The 19,963-nt window shown below is 39.9% G+C and overlaps 1 protein-coding gene across 2 annotated transcripts in view; it reads left to right on the forward strand.

Annotated features, from left to right (window-relative positions):
• The window catches only part of LOC110157672 (NACHT and WD repeat domain-containing protein 2), a 71,566-nt gene extending 52,687 nt beyond the window's left edge, over positions 1–18,879 (forward strand). For both annotated transcript variants that reach the window (XM_055156662.1, XM_020922026.2), the window contains 4 exons: positions 7,907–8,110; positions 9,718–9,868; positions 12,416–13,005; positions 14,983–18,879. In XM_055156662.1, the coding sequence (XP_055012637.1) occupies positions 7,907–8,110; positions 9,718–9,868; positions 12,416–13,005; positions 14,983–18,879 (4,842 nt within the window). The remainder of the gene's footprint in view (positions 1–7,906; positions 8,111–9,717; positions 9,869–12,415; positions 13,006–14,982) is intronic.
• Positions 18,880–19,963: the final 1,084 nt, after the last annotated feature.

Consider the following 19,963-nt stretch of genomic DNA (forward strand, 5'->3'; position numbering starts at 1 on the left):
TAATAATATTTACCTAAGTTGGCTCAGTTGCCACAAACAAGCAAGCAGTGTGGGCCCAGCTAACACTCTGGCACTTATAGGAAACTGGCACTCACCTGCGCAACCCCCAGCTTCCCCTTTAAGGAATACTACCCTGGGGCCAGGGCAAAACCCAGCGGTGCTATATGCCACAAGCAGGATAGGTATTGATATTTATGGAGTGAATATACTAGATCAGTAAAATTCACTACCATTAAATTATTTCTCAGGTTGTACCAAATGTTCTCTTGCCTGGGGAAACAAAGAAGTAGGGCATCTGACAACAACTACATACATCTTGGTGAACCTTTTCCTGATCATATCCAATTATAATACCACAACCTCCTCTCACAAAGCCAGTCCCCCGCTCCATTTATCTGGAGCGGGCGCACTGACAGAACCCAACTTCCTGCTCTCTGGGCCTCTCCAAGCTCCAGTGTGGTTCAGTGAATTCAGCCCTGTGTAAAAAAAAAAAAAAAACAACACTGCATCTCCAATGAGTCAGAGCAGGAGTGGAGCGACCAGTGGGACATAAGGGTCTGTGTGCCCCCACCTTTTAAAACTCTATAACCAATATGGACGGTTACACAATTTTATGAGTTACAATGAAATGTCTGTTGCATTTGTAAAGAAGCACACTATTGATACTGTGCAGCTGATGTCATCAACAATCTCTGGGGGTGTGAAGCTGAAACTGACAACACTACTCTGTTAGAACCTCTTAAATTTGAGCTTTATTTAAACACAGACTTACATTTGAGCTTAATTTTAACACAGTCTGACCAGAAAAAGCTGACTTGGTTAGAACTACAACAAGTGAGCTGATTTGTGCATTTAAACAAATCTCTCTCCATTTTATATTTTTTCTTGAGTTAAAACTTAAAACATTTTTTGTCCATGTTTGCTAATGTGCGGCGTGACTTCACTGCAAAGTATCAATAAGCAATAAACGTAGAATATACTGAAAATTTGACCATCTATCTCAGAATATTGTGATCTATTTCTTATACCATTTCTTCAGCACAGCTCACTGATGTTAGCCTGATTCATCAGGTCTGACCTCGCAGCATTAGGATTCCTTCTCTTGACGGTAGTCGGTTACAGTGACCAATCACTGCTATTTGGTCATGATGTATGTAATGCAATAATGTCTTTCCCCTTGATAAAATTTACCAAACATCCTCTTTGTTCGGGCTTTAAATCCTCAATCTCAGGAATCGTTGCCAACACAGAATGTATGGCTTCATCTACATCGATCTTGACCGCTTTGTTTACTGTTGTGCTGTACCACAAAATGAACCCAGTCATGGCTTCACAGCTTGCCAATCATCTAGTGTATTCTGATTCCTGACCTAGTTGCTGGAGAGAAATTAAACTGAGTCGAGGCACTAGGTGGTGCCAGCCTGGCTACACTGATGTAGCTACAGGGATCTAATTTTAAAGCTGCACTGTGTAACTTTTCTGGAATACGGTCTGTCACCAGCTAGTCCATTATTGCATTGCCTGGAAATTTCACAGTATGGCATTAAATGTATCTATTTCCATGGGGACAAACATGCAATGCCACTGTAGGACAAGCTGCAGGTCAGATCTATGGAGAGGCAACCCCACTCAATGTGATTTTGCAACACTCCTGTATCTGAATCACTGCAAAATAGATAGTAGTATAAAGTACAGTCCCTGACAAAAGTCTTGTCTCTTATCCATTTTGTAGAAACAAAAGCTTATAACCTGACTTTAAATTAATCGATTGGTTTTAGAAATGTCTCATATGAAAGCTAAAACCCTCCTAAATTATGCTCAATATACTAAAATAAATTTGCTTCACTGAAGAAAGATTGATCATTTAATGAACACAGAAAGGTCAGATTTTGGCAAGACAAAAGTTTTGTCGCCTACAGAAAATTTAACTAATAATTTACTTCAAATACAAAAATATGTTGCATAACGTCAGTGAATGAAGTAGTGGTACTGTGAGATCTATATTTAGTATCTTGTATGACTTCCATGATCTTGAAGGACTGCATCCATGTGGTTCAACAATGATTCATACAATTTGTTGATGAAGTCATCAGGAATAGCAAAGAAAGCGTCTTACATGCCTCCCAGAGTTCATCAAGATTCTTTGGTTTTCTTTCTTCAGTGAAGCAAATTTATTTTAGTATATTGAGGGTTTTAGCTTTCATATGAGACATTTCTAAAACCAATCGATTAATTTAAAGTCAGGTTATAAGCTTTTGTTTCTACAAAATGGATAAGCGACAAGACTTTTGTCAGGGACTGTATAATCCCACCCTGTAAAACTTTCCAGGCAAACCAAAAACCTCTCTATGGAGACAAGCAGTTGGTCAACCCTCCACCAAAAAATTATATAATGCACCTTTAACATCCAAAACCTTGTATGCATTCAAGAATGGTCACCTTGGTCACATTTCTATATAGCTCTTTTCCACCTTCAAGGCATTCAAAGTGCTGTACAACAAGGAACTACTCACCCATTCACACACACACTCATATACTAGTGTACGCAGACACGGGGGGTGAGGTGGGTTAAGTGAAAGCATTCATCTGTGAAGCTGGAATCACACCAGCAACCTGTGTGTCAGTGGATTTGACCACTCAACCAATGATGTTTATACAGAGAGCAGGATTTAAACCACCAACCTTCAGATCAGTAGAGAAATGCTTTAACAACTGAGCTACAGTTGCCCCTGAACAGAATATCTGTCAAGACTTTCTGCCAAATAACCAGCACATTCTTTTTAAAACCAAAAATAGCAAAAGAAATTAATTAAAAATAAAACCCAAAATGTCTTGAAATCCCTATCTTATCTTGGCTCTGGAACTGTTTTGGGCTTGAATCCAGCTTGTGACCTTTTCCATCAATCAAGACTGAATATAGTGTGCCCTACTTAAGAGCTAAATGCCTGATTTTGGCAGAGGAGACACACTGGGGGAATCCCTGCCTCTGTCTGGGTTGGAGCCTGTTATTTTGAGCAGACTGCGATTTGTTACCTGACCTATTTTTACCACAGAGACGTGTAGAATTACTATTTCAGAAACATGGCACGTTTCCAAATTTGTATTCCTTCATTTCTGGGACTCGGGAGTGAATCGTCAAAGTGCTTGAATGAAAAAAATTATCAAAATGTATGGCATTTTATTAGAGCCCATATTATTTATTATTATTTCTTCACACAAGTTTAATACACAAACGCTGTTTATTTAGGCAGATTTTTTCTCTCAAACTGAAAACACTCCATTCCACCTTGTGATGTCACAAGGTGGAACGTGGTGTTTTAATAAAGGAAGTGCTCCACTGTGTTTTTAATCTTCACTAAGTCTCCGTTAGAGTCATTTGGATAAATTCAGCCCTGGAATTGCCAATATCTACTGAACTACAGGTAAAATGTAGCCTTTAACTTGAAAACTACCACTTCATGACATCACAAGGTGGAATACAGCATTTTGAGCTTTGGAGATGTAGACAGACTAATAAAAAAAGAAAACTCAAACATGTGTGAATGAAACAAAACACAACTCCAGCTATGTTTTGATGAGGTAACAGCATTATAACATGACTTAAAGCTCACAAGAATAAATGTAGCGTAATGTAGGCTCCTTAAAGAACACATATTATGCTAAATCAACTTTTTCAGCTTTTTAATAGTGTTTCCTGGGTATATAAGGTTTGTACTGACTGAAAAAAGCTTAATTTGAAATACATACAGTACTTGCAAAGATATCATTATACCATTTTAGACACCTTTCAATTCCAGTAGATAGATACGCGATGTTCATTTTCTTCTATCTGTCACATTTTCTCTATCTGTTATGTCACTGAATTTCAGAGGAAATCTCCTTAAAAGGCGAAACAAGTTCAATAAATTCCATCTAATTTCTCTCAGAGTCCACCATCTTGTTTTTGGTTTGCAGTCCAAGCGCAGCATGATGAAGAAAGTGTTGCATTGATAAAGCTACGTGTTCTGTTGTTGGCTGAGAACTACTTGGATTATTTTTTTATTTTTTGGGGAAATGTGCCTACGAACGTGCCCAGGTTGCTTTTTGTATGTGCTAACTACTTCACAGAGGAACGCTTCACAAACCTGCACCCGTAATGCGAAGGATTTGCTGACAGGCTCCATTTAACAGAGGGATCATTTCCTTATATTATTCTACACCATACATACATGTTTTGGTATTTCATAAAATCATAATATTTCTTCTTTAAGACAAGGTAGTGTTTTTTCATGCACCAACTCTTTCATCTTTAAAACTGGTCTATGGAACCCGCTTGCAGAATAAACCAGATGAACTCAGATGATTTGGAGACTTCATGGACATGTGTAGCTTTGCGTGTGGGCCGCTCTTGCTGACCGTGCCACATGCCGTCGTCCCATTCGGTTTGTTCTCTGCATCTGCTGCTTCAGCCAATGCCAATGCAGCCAGGAACCCAACATGGAACTGCTACCAAACGTCATTACTGTTAGCTAGCACCGTACCGATGAAGGCTGCAAGATATTGGACATTTTTGTAATATCCGATATGGCTGCTCAGAACTGTGATATCGATATTGTTGCGATATTTCAAAGAGCGCGTATTACACATAATGTTGTTTCCTCATCACAAACATACCCGGAGTTGTGTTTTGTTTCATTCATACATTTAAAGCACAAACCTGCATATTTAGGCTGAGTGCTTCTCTCAGACTGAAAACACTCTGTTCCACCCTGTGATGTCATGTGGTAATACAGCTTCAGTGTGTTTTTAACCTCCATACACTTTGACTAGAATCATTTGGATAATTTCAGCCCTGGAATTGCCAATCTCTACTAAACTAAGGCTACGTTTATACATAGCCAGGTATGTTGAGAAACGGATATTTCCCTCCCTCAGTTTCCCAAAATAACATCAACCCGGATAAATATGCCCTTGGGTGCCATCATAACTGGAACCAAGCCTCTGGGTGACACCTGGCTTAGATTTAATCCTGTAGCATTTATTTCATTACAGTTGTAAGTATTTCTCAAAAATACCTTGAAAAACGTGCATTACTGAGTGGACTCGCCTCTACACAGATCTGTTGTGACAAAATTGCTGACCTCCGAGCTCATTCTTCTCTGGTCATTGATATGATACATCAGCTGTGTGTGCAAATGCAACTGCTGCTCTGAATACTTCCAAGATCATCATCAGAGCTAAAGGGAAACATTGGTCGCACTTTTGGCGTGTCAGCTGTCTAAAACTCTTTTTATCTCACTTTACATGCAAACGCCAAACCATAGTTTTCCAGAATCTCCACTCTAGCCAGAGTTTTTAGAAAGATTTGTTTTCAAAGGCAAATTCACCATTTGAATGTAAAAAATAGGTACAAATGAAGGGAAATGGCTCAGTTTTTAAAAAACACCCATGTACGTGTAAACAGGGCCTAAAGGTAAAAGGTATCTGTTAACTTGAAAACTACCTTTTCATGACTACACAAGATGGAACAGAACAGTTTGAGCTTTGGAGATATAGACACACTAATGACAATAATGTGTGAAAGAAATAAATACAACTCTGAGTATGTTTTTTTTAAGTAGTAAACAGTATTATAACATGGCTTAAAGCGCAAACCTTGAAGCTTGAACCACAACTTTGACACTGCAGGCATGTTTTAGCACATTTTTGTTGGATTGTTATAAATTTTATGTAGAGGCCAATTCTATTCCCTTACCCCTTTTTTCGTCCAAGTCCACACTTCCCCAGGCCTCTAGCAGCGCGTAAATGACCCACAGAATAAAGATCAGACAGTGTTTCGTACAGTGGAGTAGCCATTGTGAATAGATCTGATATTACGCGTCAGGAAATAGCCCTAATCATTTCCGACCATGACAAATCGTCTGTCAATCAAAAAGCTTGGGGGCTGCTCATTCAGGCTTACAGTATATGCCAATGTGGAGTGGGAGATAATGGCGCTATGAAAAGACCACGTTTCATTGGACGCTGGGTAATTATGGCACTACTGCGATGAGAGCTTCCTGCGCACAAAGATGGCAGATATGCGCAGCGTTGGCGATGGCTGGAGTCGTAATAAAACAAGAAATACAAATGTTAATGTTACGGTGAGTGTGTGTGTGTGTGTGTGTGTGTTTTGATATAAAGCCATGTTAATTAATGTGGTAATTTCTGTCATTTAAAATAGGGCCATCTGTTCTCAGAAGGATAAAAGCTGCTTGGATTTTTCTGTGGTTAATTAAAGACAATAGAGAGCTCAAAGCAACACATTTGTAATTTTGAAAACAATATTGACTGGGAATGAATTTTTTTGGGTTGCATAATATTAAACAAATAAACTAAACAGGTGGTGGTGAACATTAAATGCTCCATATTATGCTTTTTTCTGAGCTATGTTACAGTGTTGTTATCAAAAACATACCTGGAGTTGTGTTTTGTTTCATTCTTCTCCCAAACTGAAAACTCTTCTGGTGCCATGTGATAATACAAAAAGTGCTCCACGGTGTTTTTAAACTCTATACACTTTCACTAGAATCATATGGATGATTTCAACCCTAGAATTACCCATCTCTATTGAACTGACACAGGTGGACTCCAGGTATGTTTTTAAGGAGGTAGCAACATTCTAACAATTTAAAGCTCACAGGAGTCAATGAGTACATACACATGCACATCAGTATCCCGGTTACTATCGGAATAAACCAGTTACAGTATCCTGGTTTCTCATAACCGGTATACTGTCTTATTCGAGATACTAAAACCGGGATACCACCTATACATGTACCATGATGAAACCGGGATGCTAGGGATGTAACAGTAACCGAAATATCGTGATATTGTATCGTCAGAAGTCTCACAATATTATCATGAATTGTCACAATATATCGAATTACAAGTTCCTCTGCTTAAATGCATGGTTTTACAGTAGCAACAGCTTATGAACATCGGAAACTACATATCCCATGATTCATTTCAGTGCAGACAACATGAAAAAATATGTTTTTGAGTTGAATTCTTGGGATTATGACGGAAATAATTTTCACCAAAATCTTGTCAAGGTATTTTAAAAGCACAAAAGTGTCCCATTTATAATTATATCAGCCTAAAATATCGTACCGTATCGTTTTTGAGCAAATGTTGAGAATTGAGTAGAAAACAAGCTATATGTATAAAACTAAATCGTAATCTTTCAAACAATGGTATAAGGCAGTCTTGTGTTTTAAGGTTACAGTTAATTCATTTTTTGTACCATACTTGAACCACAACCTTGACATTGTTATAAATTTTATCTAGAGACCAAGATTTTCATTTTTGTCAATATTCCATTTCATCTTCAAATGCTATTATCTGTTTGCCCGTTTACTCCTTCATGCATAATACCTCAATTGCATATTTAAGCCTCAACTCTTTTTCCAAAATTGGGTTAATGGCCTTGGCAGAATCTGAGGAACAGTCTCATCTTTCAATTATGTGAATACTCTTTGCTTTGCTTTGCTTTGGCTTAATTTTGGCACTCCTCAGACACCGTACAACTGTTCAACTCAAATTACAATACAGGCAGATGGTGTGTCCCTGAACAAGCAGTTTTCATTTTCCCTGCATGTATTTTTAACACCGCTACTTAAAGTCTTATTACATAACACACAGATGCAATATTTCCCCTTTTAATCCGTACTGTGCTTGAGATTATAGTCCGCACACTTGAATTTGTATCGTGCTTTATTATTGCTGTAGGCTTTGAAATTGCCTTAAATAAGTAGCTCCTCTTAGCACCGTTGGCTTCACCATTCACCGTGCACCACTGATCCAAGAAATGGAGCTCCTATAAACTGTTTGGAGATTACGATTCTGCTCTAACCTTCTTTGTCCTTCCTGGCTTGGTGTCTCCCAGGGCCTGGTGGGGGAGAAATATGGCAGTATTCGTGTGCCCGGGGAGGTGGAATCGGCCGAGTTTGAGATGATCCTGGATGCGGCGGTGGAGGCGGGGCTAGACACACACATACTGGAGGAGTGGTACTGCCGGGACGAGAACTCAGTACCACCCGCTTACTACCTCAAACCCAAAGCCCAATTGCTCAAGAACTACCAGAACTCTGTAAGTATTATGCTCTCAGTTTGGTGGTTTGTGTCATTTCAAGTGTTTTGATCCTTGATGTCATCGATGTTCCCTGGGGATTTGATGCTAATCGTAGGCACTGCTCTGTTTGAAGCACTGTATCTCAAGTTAGACTTTTATCTGAGTTTTGTTTTAACGCAATCTGACCAGAAAGAACCAATTTAAGTAGAATAAAACGCACAAAATCTTTAAATCTTTTGACAGTGTTTGCTAATTGTGTCTCCATGGTAACTGCTGAACACTCCACCATAGAGATGTGCTACATGTAAAACACACCCACCATAACGTTACTGCAAAGGATCGATAGTGTTTTCAGTTTGGTGGTTTGCGTCAGGGGTGGGGACTTGCAAATCGTGACTTTGACTCGAGTCAGACTTGAGTCTCTATTTTTAGGACTTGAGAATTGACTTGATAAAATGGACTAAGACTTGGGACTCGACTTGGTTTTCAGTTGATAAATGCGGAGCTGAATCTTACAGGAACAAACTGGAACATGTCCCTCCCACTTCTGTTTGGTACTTTGGATGGAAGTGAAGTACTGTGATACTCAAATGTATTACACATATACAGTACAATACAGCAAAACTGGAACAAGGAACTAGATAGAGCACAATCCTTTCATTTCAGTGCAGACTACACAACAAAATAACTGATGTTAAGCACTTTAAAATCTTAATTCTTTCTATTCTGATGAAATGATTCACACTAAGATCTTGTCAAAACATTTAAAAAGGAAAAAAAAAAATGCATTTCTACAACTCTTATATACTCTGTAAATACTCATATTTAAATATACCATGACTTCCTTAAGTACAATTTATTTTAAGCTATAAAATTGCAAAAATCTAAGATATATTTGGTACTTTGGTTTAAAGACTTGAAATGACTTGAAGCTCGAAGCAGACGGTTTGGACTTGACTTGGACTTATGAGCCAGTGACTCGAGACTTGATTTGGACTTGCCTGTATTTAAATTGGGACTTGACTCGGACTTGAGGTCAAAGACTTGAGACTTGCAAAACAACGACTTGGTCCCACCTCTGGTTTGCGTCATTTCAAGTGTATAATGTCTTTATCGGGATCGATCTTATCTACAGAGACGTGGCCAGTCTCCACAGAGAATTATTCAAAGTTTGGTTTTAACTTCCTACAGAAAGTCATGCTGTGTTGCTTGAATATTTTAGGCTGTGGATTTCTATGAACTTGTGCTAAGAGAAACTGTATCTGCACTTTTTAGCATATTGGCCTTCAATCTTCAGCAGAGTCCAGTATTTAGTTTGGGCTGACCATTTGCCTAAAGAACATGCATTAAATCTGTATTTGAACACTTAAGCCCAAAGAGTATGTAGCAAATCAATGTTGTGGATGAGTTTGTACTAAATTAAAATTAAATATCAGGACCATATAATAAATAATACATAATTAATATGTAGGTTGTACTTTTTATTATTTTGAAGACTGACCTGTTCAAACTAGAAAACAAAAACAAAAACAAAACATGTTCAGCTGACCAGTGTTAAGTGTGTATAAGATGGAGCGTGTGCCTGACATGTAGATTGAGACTCTTCCTGTTCCTGCTCCTGTTAGATGGAATCAAGCAGTGTGACCAAAAGCAAGAACGACAAGGCCTGGAGGAGTGTGTCAGAGGAGATCAAGCGCATCTTCAGGACGGCCGTGCTCCAGCTCCAGGAGAAAGGGACCATGAAGAGCCTCCAGGCCAAGAAATTCCTCTGCTCAGGTCAGTGTCTGCTCCTGTAATGTCTCCACCATCATCTGTTTGAGGGCAGTCAGCGAGTGCATACTTTTTTAGACCCATAGACTCTATATATAAATGGGCATCTAAATAGGAAATGAGCATGGGGGCGCTTCCAGCTCCATCGACTCTTGTTCCAATTGACTTTACATTGAAGAATTGTCACACCTCTCTGTAACTGCTGCAGTGAGCCTCATCATTTTGGTTTTAAAATTTTCGTATTATCCCGCTCTACATGATCCTGGTGTTTTTATCTTCGATTTTGTCTAATATGGAGCTGTTTCTAAATTAACTGTTAACCTCGTGCGCTTCATTTGGCTGGAGCTTTGGGTGACGTCACACTCCCTTAGTCCACTTCTTTATACATTGTCTATGGTTATATGATGGTCAGTGAGAATTCTAATGCTAACTGCCATGCTTTAGTTCTGTATAACCTCACAGGTAGCTCGGCAACAGTTAATCAGTGTTCTTTATGGCTGTGTCTGAATATTCACACTATTCCCCGCGTGACTATTTACGATCGTGTCATTTTAGTTGTGTCCAAATGTCCAGTGAGTGAAAAAATAGTGCATTCAAAATTTCCCACAGTGCACCATGAAAAGTTGCGAGAATTGGAAAAACAACAAGTTTTTACCATGACATAATACGAACTGAACGAAGCAGATAAAAGCGCTGATGGTCTCTGATTATGAATAAAACACAAATAGACTGTTATGGTGTAAAGAAACTAGAGTTAGCCGCTTATCTCTATACAGATAGAGAAGTTTAAGGCCATACTTTGAGGCAAAATAATACTAGGCAAAACAATATAATTTCCCTGGAGATAGGCACCTTTAAAATGCTGAAAAAGTTAAGACTCTTTGATGAGAATGAACCCACTCTATCGATTTTTGTCAAGGAAGATCTTTGCAACCTTGCTGTTAAAGGTTTTCGATTGTTATTTTTTCGTGCAATGCTTTTTATATAACAAAAACAGTACAGTGGTCTCTTTTGGAAGTAGTCTTTGATCCAAATAAAGCAGTCTTTTCCCATAGTGCCTACAGTAATTGCAGTTAAAGTTTTATAATTTGATTCAAACTGTAAACACTTCTCTTGTTTAAAGCTCTATAATTATGCGCTCTGGACTCAAAGCATTCTTCTGAAAGTAGAAAAGCAAAAGAAAATATAGAAAAGAAAAATCTACCAGTTCTTTTAGAAATCCCAACTTTCCTGCTTTCTCCTCCTCTCTCTCTCTTTCTCTCTCTCTGGTAATTATTGCGTTGCCATGTGCACCGGACTACACAGGAGAGGCTGGAGGAGGGTCAGTCAGCTGTTTCTTTGTGGGGGAGCCCGTGATACGGCTCAGTGACGCTGGATTATAAGATTTTATCAATTTTGTTTGGGCTTTTAAACAAGGCTTGAGAGAAATCGGGCTAATCGCAGGCTAAAAGGCACTTCAGCGGCAAGATTTCCGTCAGTCTTTTGATGGTTATCTATAGGCAGCAGCAGTGGCTTTAATCACAGCCTTAGATCAGGACTTAAATGTAAATTAGAACCCTTGAGTTAATTTTGTAATGCCAAGATTAGGTTAGGATCCATCGACAGCTGTTGTATTCGAGAAACAGTGTTGAAACAGTGATTCAAATTTTTTATCTGAAAGAAATCAGTTATTTTTTGTAGTTTAGATGACTGCTGGCCACTTCCTTTGTAGTCAAACTGGTACTTAAAGAGCCCATATTACGCTATTTTCTGATCCATGTTATAATGTTTCCTCATAAAAGTTTCCGCTCTCAAACAGAAAAAGTTCTTCTTTCAAACAGAAAAACACTCTGTTCCACCTTGTGATGTCATGTGGGGATACAGAAAGTGCTCCACTGTGTTTTTAAACTTCATACACATTAACAAGAATCATTTGGAGGATTTCAGCCCTGAAAATGCCAAACTCTACTGAACTAAAGGTAAAAGAAGCTGTTGTCTTCATCATATGACATCACAAGGTGGAACAGAGCATTTTGAACTTTGGAGATGTAGACAAACTTATAATAAAGAGTTACTTAAACATGTGTGAATGGAACAAAACACAACTCCACTTATGTTTCTGATGAGGTAGCAACATTATAATATGGCTTAAATTTCACAAGAGTCGTTTTTGAGTAATATAGGACCTTAAACTTCAAAATATTCACAAAATATTCACTCAAATAATGTATATCCGCCCACAAGCAATAAATGATAATTATAACAAAAACATTCTAACACATATTGATTGAAATTTCCATGCATTGTGAAAACTAATATCATATCTATATTTTTGATGCTGTTTTTTGTATTGATGGTCATGTGGGTATTGATTTACTGACAGCCCCATAGATCATATATATGTGTACACAAATGCAGGTATCTGACTATATTTATTTACTTATGTTCTTTGTCAGTGTTAGTTTTGTTCACTTCCGTCACTGTGTAGTGTCTTAAAGCTTCAAACAAAACAAATAAAATCAATAAAAACAATGGAAGAAAATTTATATAACGGGCTTGTCTCTCTTTTTTCAGCTCTGGAGGATGAACTCGACTTTGCGTTGGGAAAACAAACCCCTGCCTTTCTCAGGAAATGTGTCTGCTACATCCGAAAGATCTCCAACTTCGATCGATTCGCCAAGCTCCCGGAGATGGCCAAGTACATGGACATCGTCGTCAGTAGCGACCGGGTCATGCGTAACCAGGAAGCCTACGAGCGCCTTCTGAAAGTACGAGACGAGTTCATCCCCACCGTGGTAGCTGCCTCCAACCTCCGCGTGTACTCCTCGGTCACACATTGCGATATGAAGTTAGGATACTCGCAAGAAGTTGAGAGCCATTACGTAGAAGGTCTCTGTAAACAGTTTTATGAAGATATGGTGGATATAATACAAGCCACGGTCCAACAAAACTTTGATACAGAAACAGATTCGGTTTACGATGAGATTCTCCAGCACCTTTCGCTATGTAAGACCTACGCTGAACTGTACGAGTACCCAAGTGAAACCCTGGATTACATACAAGAGTATCTGATGCCCTCTAAAGGGAGCAGGATGACCCCCATGGTGCTGTATGGAGGGCCCTGTACTGGGAAAACACTGCTGCTCGCTGAAGTCGCCAAACAGGTAATCTAATATTCATGTATGGGTTTATTTATGTATGCATTTATTCAGTTGGTTTGTTGTTATTTGTTATTTGAAACATGCAGTTGCAAAAACAGATGAGTGCCATTTGTGCGACATATTGCTGAAGTAAATATAGATGATAAACAATAATATTGAAACCAAACTATAAAGCAGAATTATTCCCAAAAACATATGCTAAATGTACATAGTTGTTAAAGCTAGATGTCTTTTTTGAGCTATCAGAAAATTATCCCTTCTTGATAAAATGCACTATACATTATTGTCACTGATAATCTTTGTAGAAGATGGAAACAAAAAGAAGAAAAGGGAAAAAAAAAACTTTCATCAAATTTAAAAAATGGTGATACATGTTTTTGCTATTGCACGCTTCATTTTTTTGTTTTTTCCTCATTCATTCACACTCGCACATGGTTTGGAATTCCATCGTAACTCACTATGTAATATGAAAGACATTTTGAAACAACAAAACAATGCTTTAATTGTATAAGATGATCTACACTCAATAGTCTCACACAAAGAAATTCCACATGCATAATTGTAAATGATCAATTAAATAAATACAGTACAGCTGAAAATGCATCCTGATCACATTCAGATCAGACAGCTGACTATAATATAATGCCATTCAAAACTCTAGAGCGCATGCCAGCCCTTGAAAACATCAATAATATCAATACAATGTAGTCATCATGTCTATTGGGAGCTATTCACTTCTACATAAAAGTGAAATATGCATTATCCATATCCATAAAGAAAGTCAAGGACCGCAGAGGGAAAATATTTACTTATAATCTCTTATGGAACGTTTCTATTATTTATTTATGCTTGAAGGTCTTATATTACACAAAACTGACTCTTGTGAGCTTTAAGCCATGTTATAATGTTGTTACCTTCTCAATAACATACCCAGAATTGTGTTTGGTTTTTTGAGTAATCCTTTGCTATTAGCCTGTTTACATCTCCAAAGATCAAAATGCTGTAGTTCAGTAGAGAGCCTAAATATGCAGGATCTGTGTGTTAAAAATGTATGAATAAAATAAAACACAATTTCTTGTATGTTTGTGATGAGGAAACAACATAACAGATTAGAAAATAGGATATAATATGGACGCTTTAATGCCTGTGTACATTGTCCCTTAAAATTAAGGCTAAAATACAAGTAAACTTAAAGTATTCACCTCGCTCAGTAAAATGCCTACAGATTTGGTATTCAACAGGAATTTGAAGGTGAAATCTTCAAGTCTTAATTTGGTAGTTAAAAAAAAAAAGCTTAAATAATATTCAGCTGGCTGATTATATTTCTTGACTTCATGACGTTCATATTTACATATGAGTAAATTATTTAAATACATTTTGACTGAAATTTGATAGAAGCAACAGCTGTGTCTGAATTAATAATTTGTTATATAATCTCTCATCTATTAATAATACCAAGAATGTTTGAGGACATTACAATTTTACCACTGAATGTTTTAATGACTGGACTAGCGTGGCTGGAGAGGTTAACTGAAGGACAGCCTCAAAATGAAAAAACAGACTTCTTATAATACATTAACTACCCTAACGTCTGCATGGAAGTTTCACTGGTCCAGCCAGAACCACATGCTTTGAAAAAACTTTACACAGACGAGTGGATCAGGAGCTGTATCTTGTCTCCCTGATTTCAGAGAGCGTGATTGACAGGCAGATTAACCAATCAGAGAGTCTTATGGTCCCTTCGTGTATAAAACAAACATGGCTGTTTACACATAAAAAAGGAGAAAACTCTGCATTAAGTGCTGAGAAACAGTGCAGATTTTTACAGAATCAGCAATCGAAGCATTAAACTTTCAACTTATTTCCAGTCCCTTTTGGATTCAAAAGGGACTGGCTCATCAGGCAAACTGGTCCTTTTACATGTAACTACAAATACTAGCATTACTAATATGTGCCTCCTTTTTTGTTTTATGCTTTCAGGCGTATTCATGGCTACAGAAGGAGATGGGCCCCGAGACCGACCCAGTGGTGATTGTCCGGTTCATTGGCTCCTCACAGGCCTCTACAGACCTTCGGCCTCTGCTGCAGAACATTTGTGAACAGATCGCACTAAACTACCGCTGCCTGATTCACTTTTTGCCTAACAAGATCCAGGAGATGAGAGAACTCTTCATCAACCTTCTCGGGGAATCCTCATTTCACAGACCATTGGTTATAGTGCTGGATTCCCTCGAGCAGTTATCAGACGCGGATGAAGCCAGGAAGTTGTGGTGGCTCCCCATACATTTGCCTAGGACGGTCCGTATTGTAGTTTCAACGTTGCCGAACAAACATGGCATCCTACAAAAGCTGAGAAACCTGATCCATGACGACAGGAACTATGTCGAGCTGATGCAGAGAGATCGTAAAGTGTGCAGTCAAACTTTAAAGCAGCAGTTATTGAGGGTCAAGAGAAAGGTCACCTCAGGACAACAGATTTATGTCAATGAGGCTCTGGCCAAGTGTACTTTACCCATGTTTGTAAATCTTATCTACAGAGAAGTCGTCCACTGGCGCTCTCACAAAGACGTGGACGACCGCTCCCTTTGCTCCACAGTGCATGAAAGCATCGAGCAGCTTTTCTACTCTGTGGAAAACAAACTGGGCCAGAGATTTGTCTTTAGAGCACTGGGCTACATCACTATGGCCAAAGCAGGGTTAACTGAGGTTGAGCTGGAGGATATTCTGTCCCTAGATAACATAGTGCTGGGGGATGTCATCGTGGCGACTTACCTCAAAAATCCATTGAGGATTTCTTACGACTTAGTGGCAAAGCTGAAGGAGGAGCTGGAGGGATATCTGGTGGAAAGACAAGTGCGAAATGTCACTCTAATGGTCTGGGCCAACAGGCACCTGCACCTCATCGCTCAGAAGCTCTATCTCAGTAATGAGGAGGATGTCCACCAAATGCACAGTCTCTTGGCCGAGTATTTTCTGGGGGCTTGGTCTGGGGGCAGAAAGAAAATCTTTACTTATGATAACAACCACTTCACTTCACTGAACATTTCCCACCATAAAAACCCTCATCATCAGCAGTCCCACGAGAAGGCCTCCTCTGATAAGTACTCATATGACAGGCAGACACCAGAGCAGCCCTGGGTCTTTCAGTGCAACTTACTGGAGCCTGACATCTTCTTTGTGAACCACAGGAAGATGACTGAGCTGGTCTACCATCTCACTCGCAGTGGAAGGACAGATGATCTCATGTTCGGTGTCATCATGAACTTCAGCTGGCTCTACACAATGATTAAGATCGGTCAGTTTGACAAGGCCTTAACTGATATTGACGTAGCATACAGCTACTCCCAAGAAAAGGAGCTGAAGTTCTTGGCCACCACTTTGCGTGGGATTAAGGTGAAGGTGCTGAAGAACCCTGCATCCCTGTCTGCTGAGCTCCAGCAGAGGCTCCTCCCAGTGGTCACCTCTCTGCCTAAGCTCAGACACCTCCTCCTGGAGTGTGACAAAGATGGTCCAAAGTACTGCTCCATTGTGCCTCTACACTCCTCTATGGATGTCACCTACAGTCCAGAACGGCTGCCTCTCTGCTCCAGCTACATGCAGATAGTGGAGATCCTGCCCACTTTAGCCCCCAACATAGTCCTCGTAGCCTTGGAAGACGGGTCTGTTAGCACATGGGACGTGGAGAGCAGACAGCTGCTGAGACAGATCGATACAGCCCGATCTGTTGTACTGGGAATCAGGCTAACAACTGATGAAAAGTACCTGGTTGTAGCCACAACCAAAAATACGCTGCTAATCTATGATAATCACAAGTCCTGCCTTTTGTCTGAGGTGGAGATCAAAGGGTCGAAGCATGGTGGTGTGGCTGGGGGTGTGGCCTTCATCAACGGTTTTACCTTATCCACCCACCATGCTCTGGCCTGGTTGGAAGCCAGTAAAGATGTTAATGTGATCGACCTGCTTTATGGCTGGCCTCTCTACCAGTTCCACTGCTGGTACGAGGTCACATGTGTCCAGTGCTCGCCTGATGGAATGTATGCCTTTTGTGGACAGTACCTGAACACTGCATCCATCTTTCACCTGGGCAATGGGGACAAGCTGGCCACTATAACATCTGAATTCTCTGGAGGCTTTGTCAAGTCCATTCTGGTTTTAGACACCTTAAATCAAATGGTAATGATAGACAATGAGGGTAGTTTGTCAGTGTGGAACACCAAAGAGATCACAAACCCACGGCTAATGGAGGATTACGACTGCAGAGGTGATGACAGTGAAGTTGTGGGCATCGAGTTATCTGAAGACCAGAAGTCCATTCTTATTTGCAAAGACAGAAGCATTGAAGTTCTTGACACGAAGGTTTGGAAGATGGTGGAGAAGTTTAAAGCCAAGCGAACAGAGCGCTTTGTTGCCGCGGTGCTCTCAAAAAACGGACAGAGCATTGTAGCGTCCATGGAAAACACATCCTCCATATTTGTGTGGAGAAGGGACAGCGGACAGTGCATGGCTAGCCTCATCGAAATCTCAGGCGCTATTGTTAAACTTATCAAATCTGCCCATCACAATCTACTGCTCTCAGTCGCAAGCAGTGGAGTCCTGTCAGTTTGGGACATCGACATCATCACAGCCATGTCCAATATCGACAAAACGGGCAAGAAAATCCAGTCTCTGCAGCTGTCCGGACGAGAGGACTATGTCTTTACCATGGATGGCTCAGAGGCTGTGCACAAATGGAACTTCAGCACAGGTTTCATCGAGACAGTCTTCAAGCACGAGGGCATAGTGGAAAACTGTGTCCTCACCTCCTCAGGGGATCTCATGGTCTCATCAGACGACAAGTCCAGCCAATACATCTGGCAAACCACCACCGGAGAGAACATATTTCGCATAAATGGACAGAGAATATCACAGCTTCTCATCACCCACAACGATCAGTTTGTGGTTTCTCTTTGTGAGCAAAATGCCTCAAGAGTTTGGAGGCTTGCTACTGGGCACAAAGTTTGCAACATTTTAGTAACTCTTCAAAATGCATTAATCACGACAGCTAACACTTTTCTGGTAGGCACTTCGAAAAACAAACTACTTGCGGTCAGCTTGTGGTCAGGGAGTGTATCCAAGAAGTTCATATGCGATGACGGGATCACCATTGTCAACTTCAAACTCATTCCAGACTGCCCAGACTGCGTGGTATTCATAACTTCTACCGAAACTGTTTTTATCTGGAGCGTTGCCGATGAGTCCATTTGTAGGCGGGTGCAGCTGCCGGCCAATTTTCTCAAAAATCTCGAAGACTTCCAAATCTCACCAAATGGCAAACTTGGCATCGTCTCAAAGGGTGACGAAAATATTAACGTTCTCGATCTCCATAGTGGTAAACTAAGACTTGTCCATGCGGCTGGGTTAATCTGGAGGCAGAAATTGTCACGAGATGGGCGCTATTTAGTCTACGTGTGTTTCCGTAACTGTGAGGAGGACGATGAAGCTGGGGTTGTCTCTAATTTGATCGTGATGCGCCTCGCGGATGGTAAAAGCATTGGCACATGTTCACTATACAAGACACCCACATACTTGTCACTCTCCCAGCGGGCATTAAACATCATTATTGGCTTTGAAGACGGTAGCATTGGCACATACACTGTTGTGGATCGTGTGGATGCTGCCCTGAAAATCAAAATCGCCACTTCGAATAGTCGACAGATTGTCAATAATGCTTCACAAAAGGTGCGACCAAAATGCGGTAACCATTCCTTTAAGACGGTAGCGGACTGTACATGGAGGGAGTCGACTGAGGTCTTCTCGAGGGACAGTCCCATTAACGTATCAGACTCTGGGGAGGGGGAGTCCACCACGCCAACGAAAAAGACTGAACTGCTGCAGTGATTGGTGGAAAACCAGGAAATGGGCGGGGTCTAAGTCCGAATCTCTGGGGTGCAGTTGTTTCTTGTTTACAGCCACGTGAATCAGCTGCAGATGTCAGCCCTTTGGGTAATTTATGGGCTGACCAATTTAGCGCTGCACTCAACCTATTACTAGTATTACTTCCAACCTACAATACAGTTTTACACATGAAGACTGTTAGAAAAAAGCTGTGTCTTGTAAAGAAGAAAAAATGTAAATTTTGTGCCGGCTTAGTTTGCCATAATGTGTCCTTTTTGCATTTGAAGAACAAAAGTATTATTTAAAGCTGCCATTAATTCTTTTAAGCATTCCATAGTTTTCAGGTTATTTCACATTGGCCCACTTAATCCTCATTTATGCTCCACTTTTGTATGTAAACAGATACGTGTGTTCCAAGTGAAGTAACTGTCACTGCATTTATACAAACGTTTTCAATGTAAAGGCTGCATTCTGTTAAAAAGCCACCAGAGTGCACTAAAAGTCATTGAACTGACCAAAAGGACAAAATAGAGAAACAAATAAACAAATATGGAGGCACCCGCAGCAGTTTTTAGATCACATCTGTTGGAAAAGAGCCAAGAAAAATGAGGTGAGGGAAGCATTTATTTGTTTTGCAGCTGGTTGCAGTCACTTTTTTTAAAACTCTGCTGTTGAGCTGTGTTCATTACTGTCCACAGTGGTGAACAGTTTCGTAGCTAAGATTCCACATGTTCTGAGGAGCCAGGACCAGATTATAAATAGAACATCAAATATGATGGACAGAAGTCTCTATGCGTATCTGTATGCATTTAGAATGTAGAGTATAAATGAGCTTTTAGTCCGTTGGTTAGATGTCTGAAACTGAAAAAAATGACCCAATATTGCAAAAAATAAATAAATAAATACATAAAAAATCTGCTTGCTTGCGCTGAAATGAACAAACTGTATCTTAAACTCTGTGGGCCGATGTGACTGTAGCCTGTTATTTCATTGTATGTATTTGTCCACGTTAAAGGCGCACTGTGTAACTTTTTGGTTAGGGGTCTGTCACCTGCCTGTTTCTATGGATATGTCGTTGCGCTGCCTG

The sequence above is a fragment of the Boleophthalmus pectinirostris genome, unplaced genomic scaffold (assembly GCF_026225935.1).
Source record: "Boleophthalmus pectinirostris isolate CB_2022bp ecotype Guang Dong unplaced genomic scaffold, ASM2622593v1 HiC_scaffold_20, whole genome shotgun sequence".
Classification (NCBI taxonomy): domain Eukaryota; kingdom Metazoa; phylum Chordata; class Actinopteri; order Gobiiformes; family Gobiidae; genus Boleophthalmus; species Boleophthalmus pectinirostris.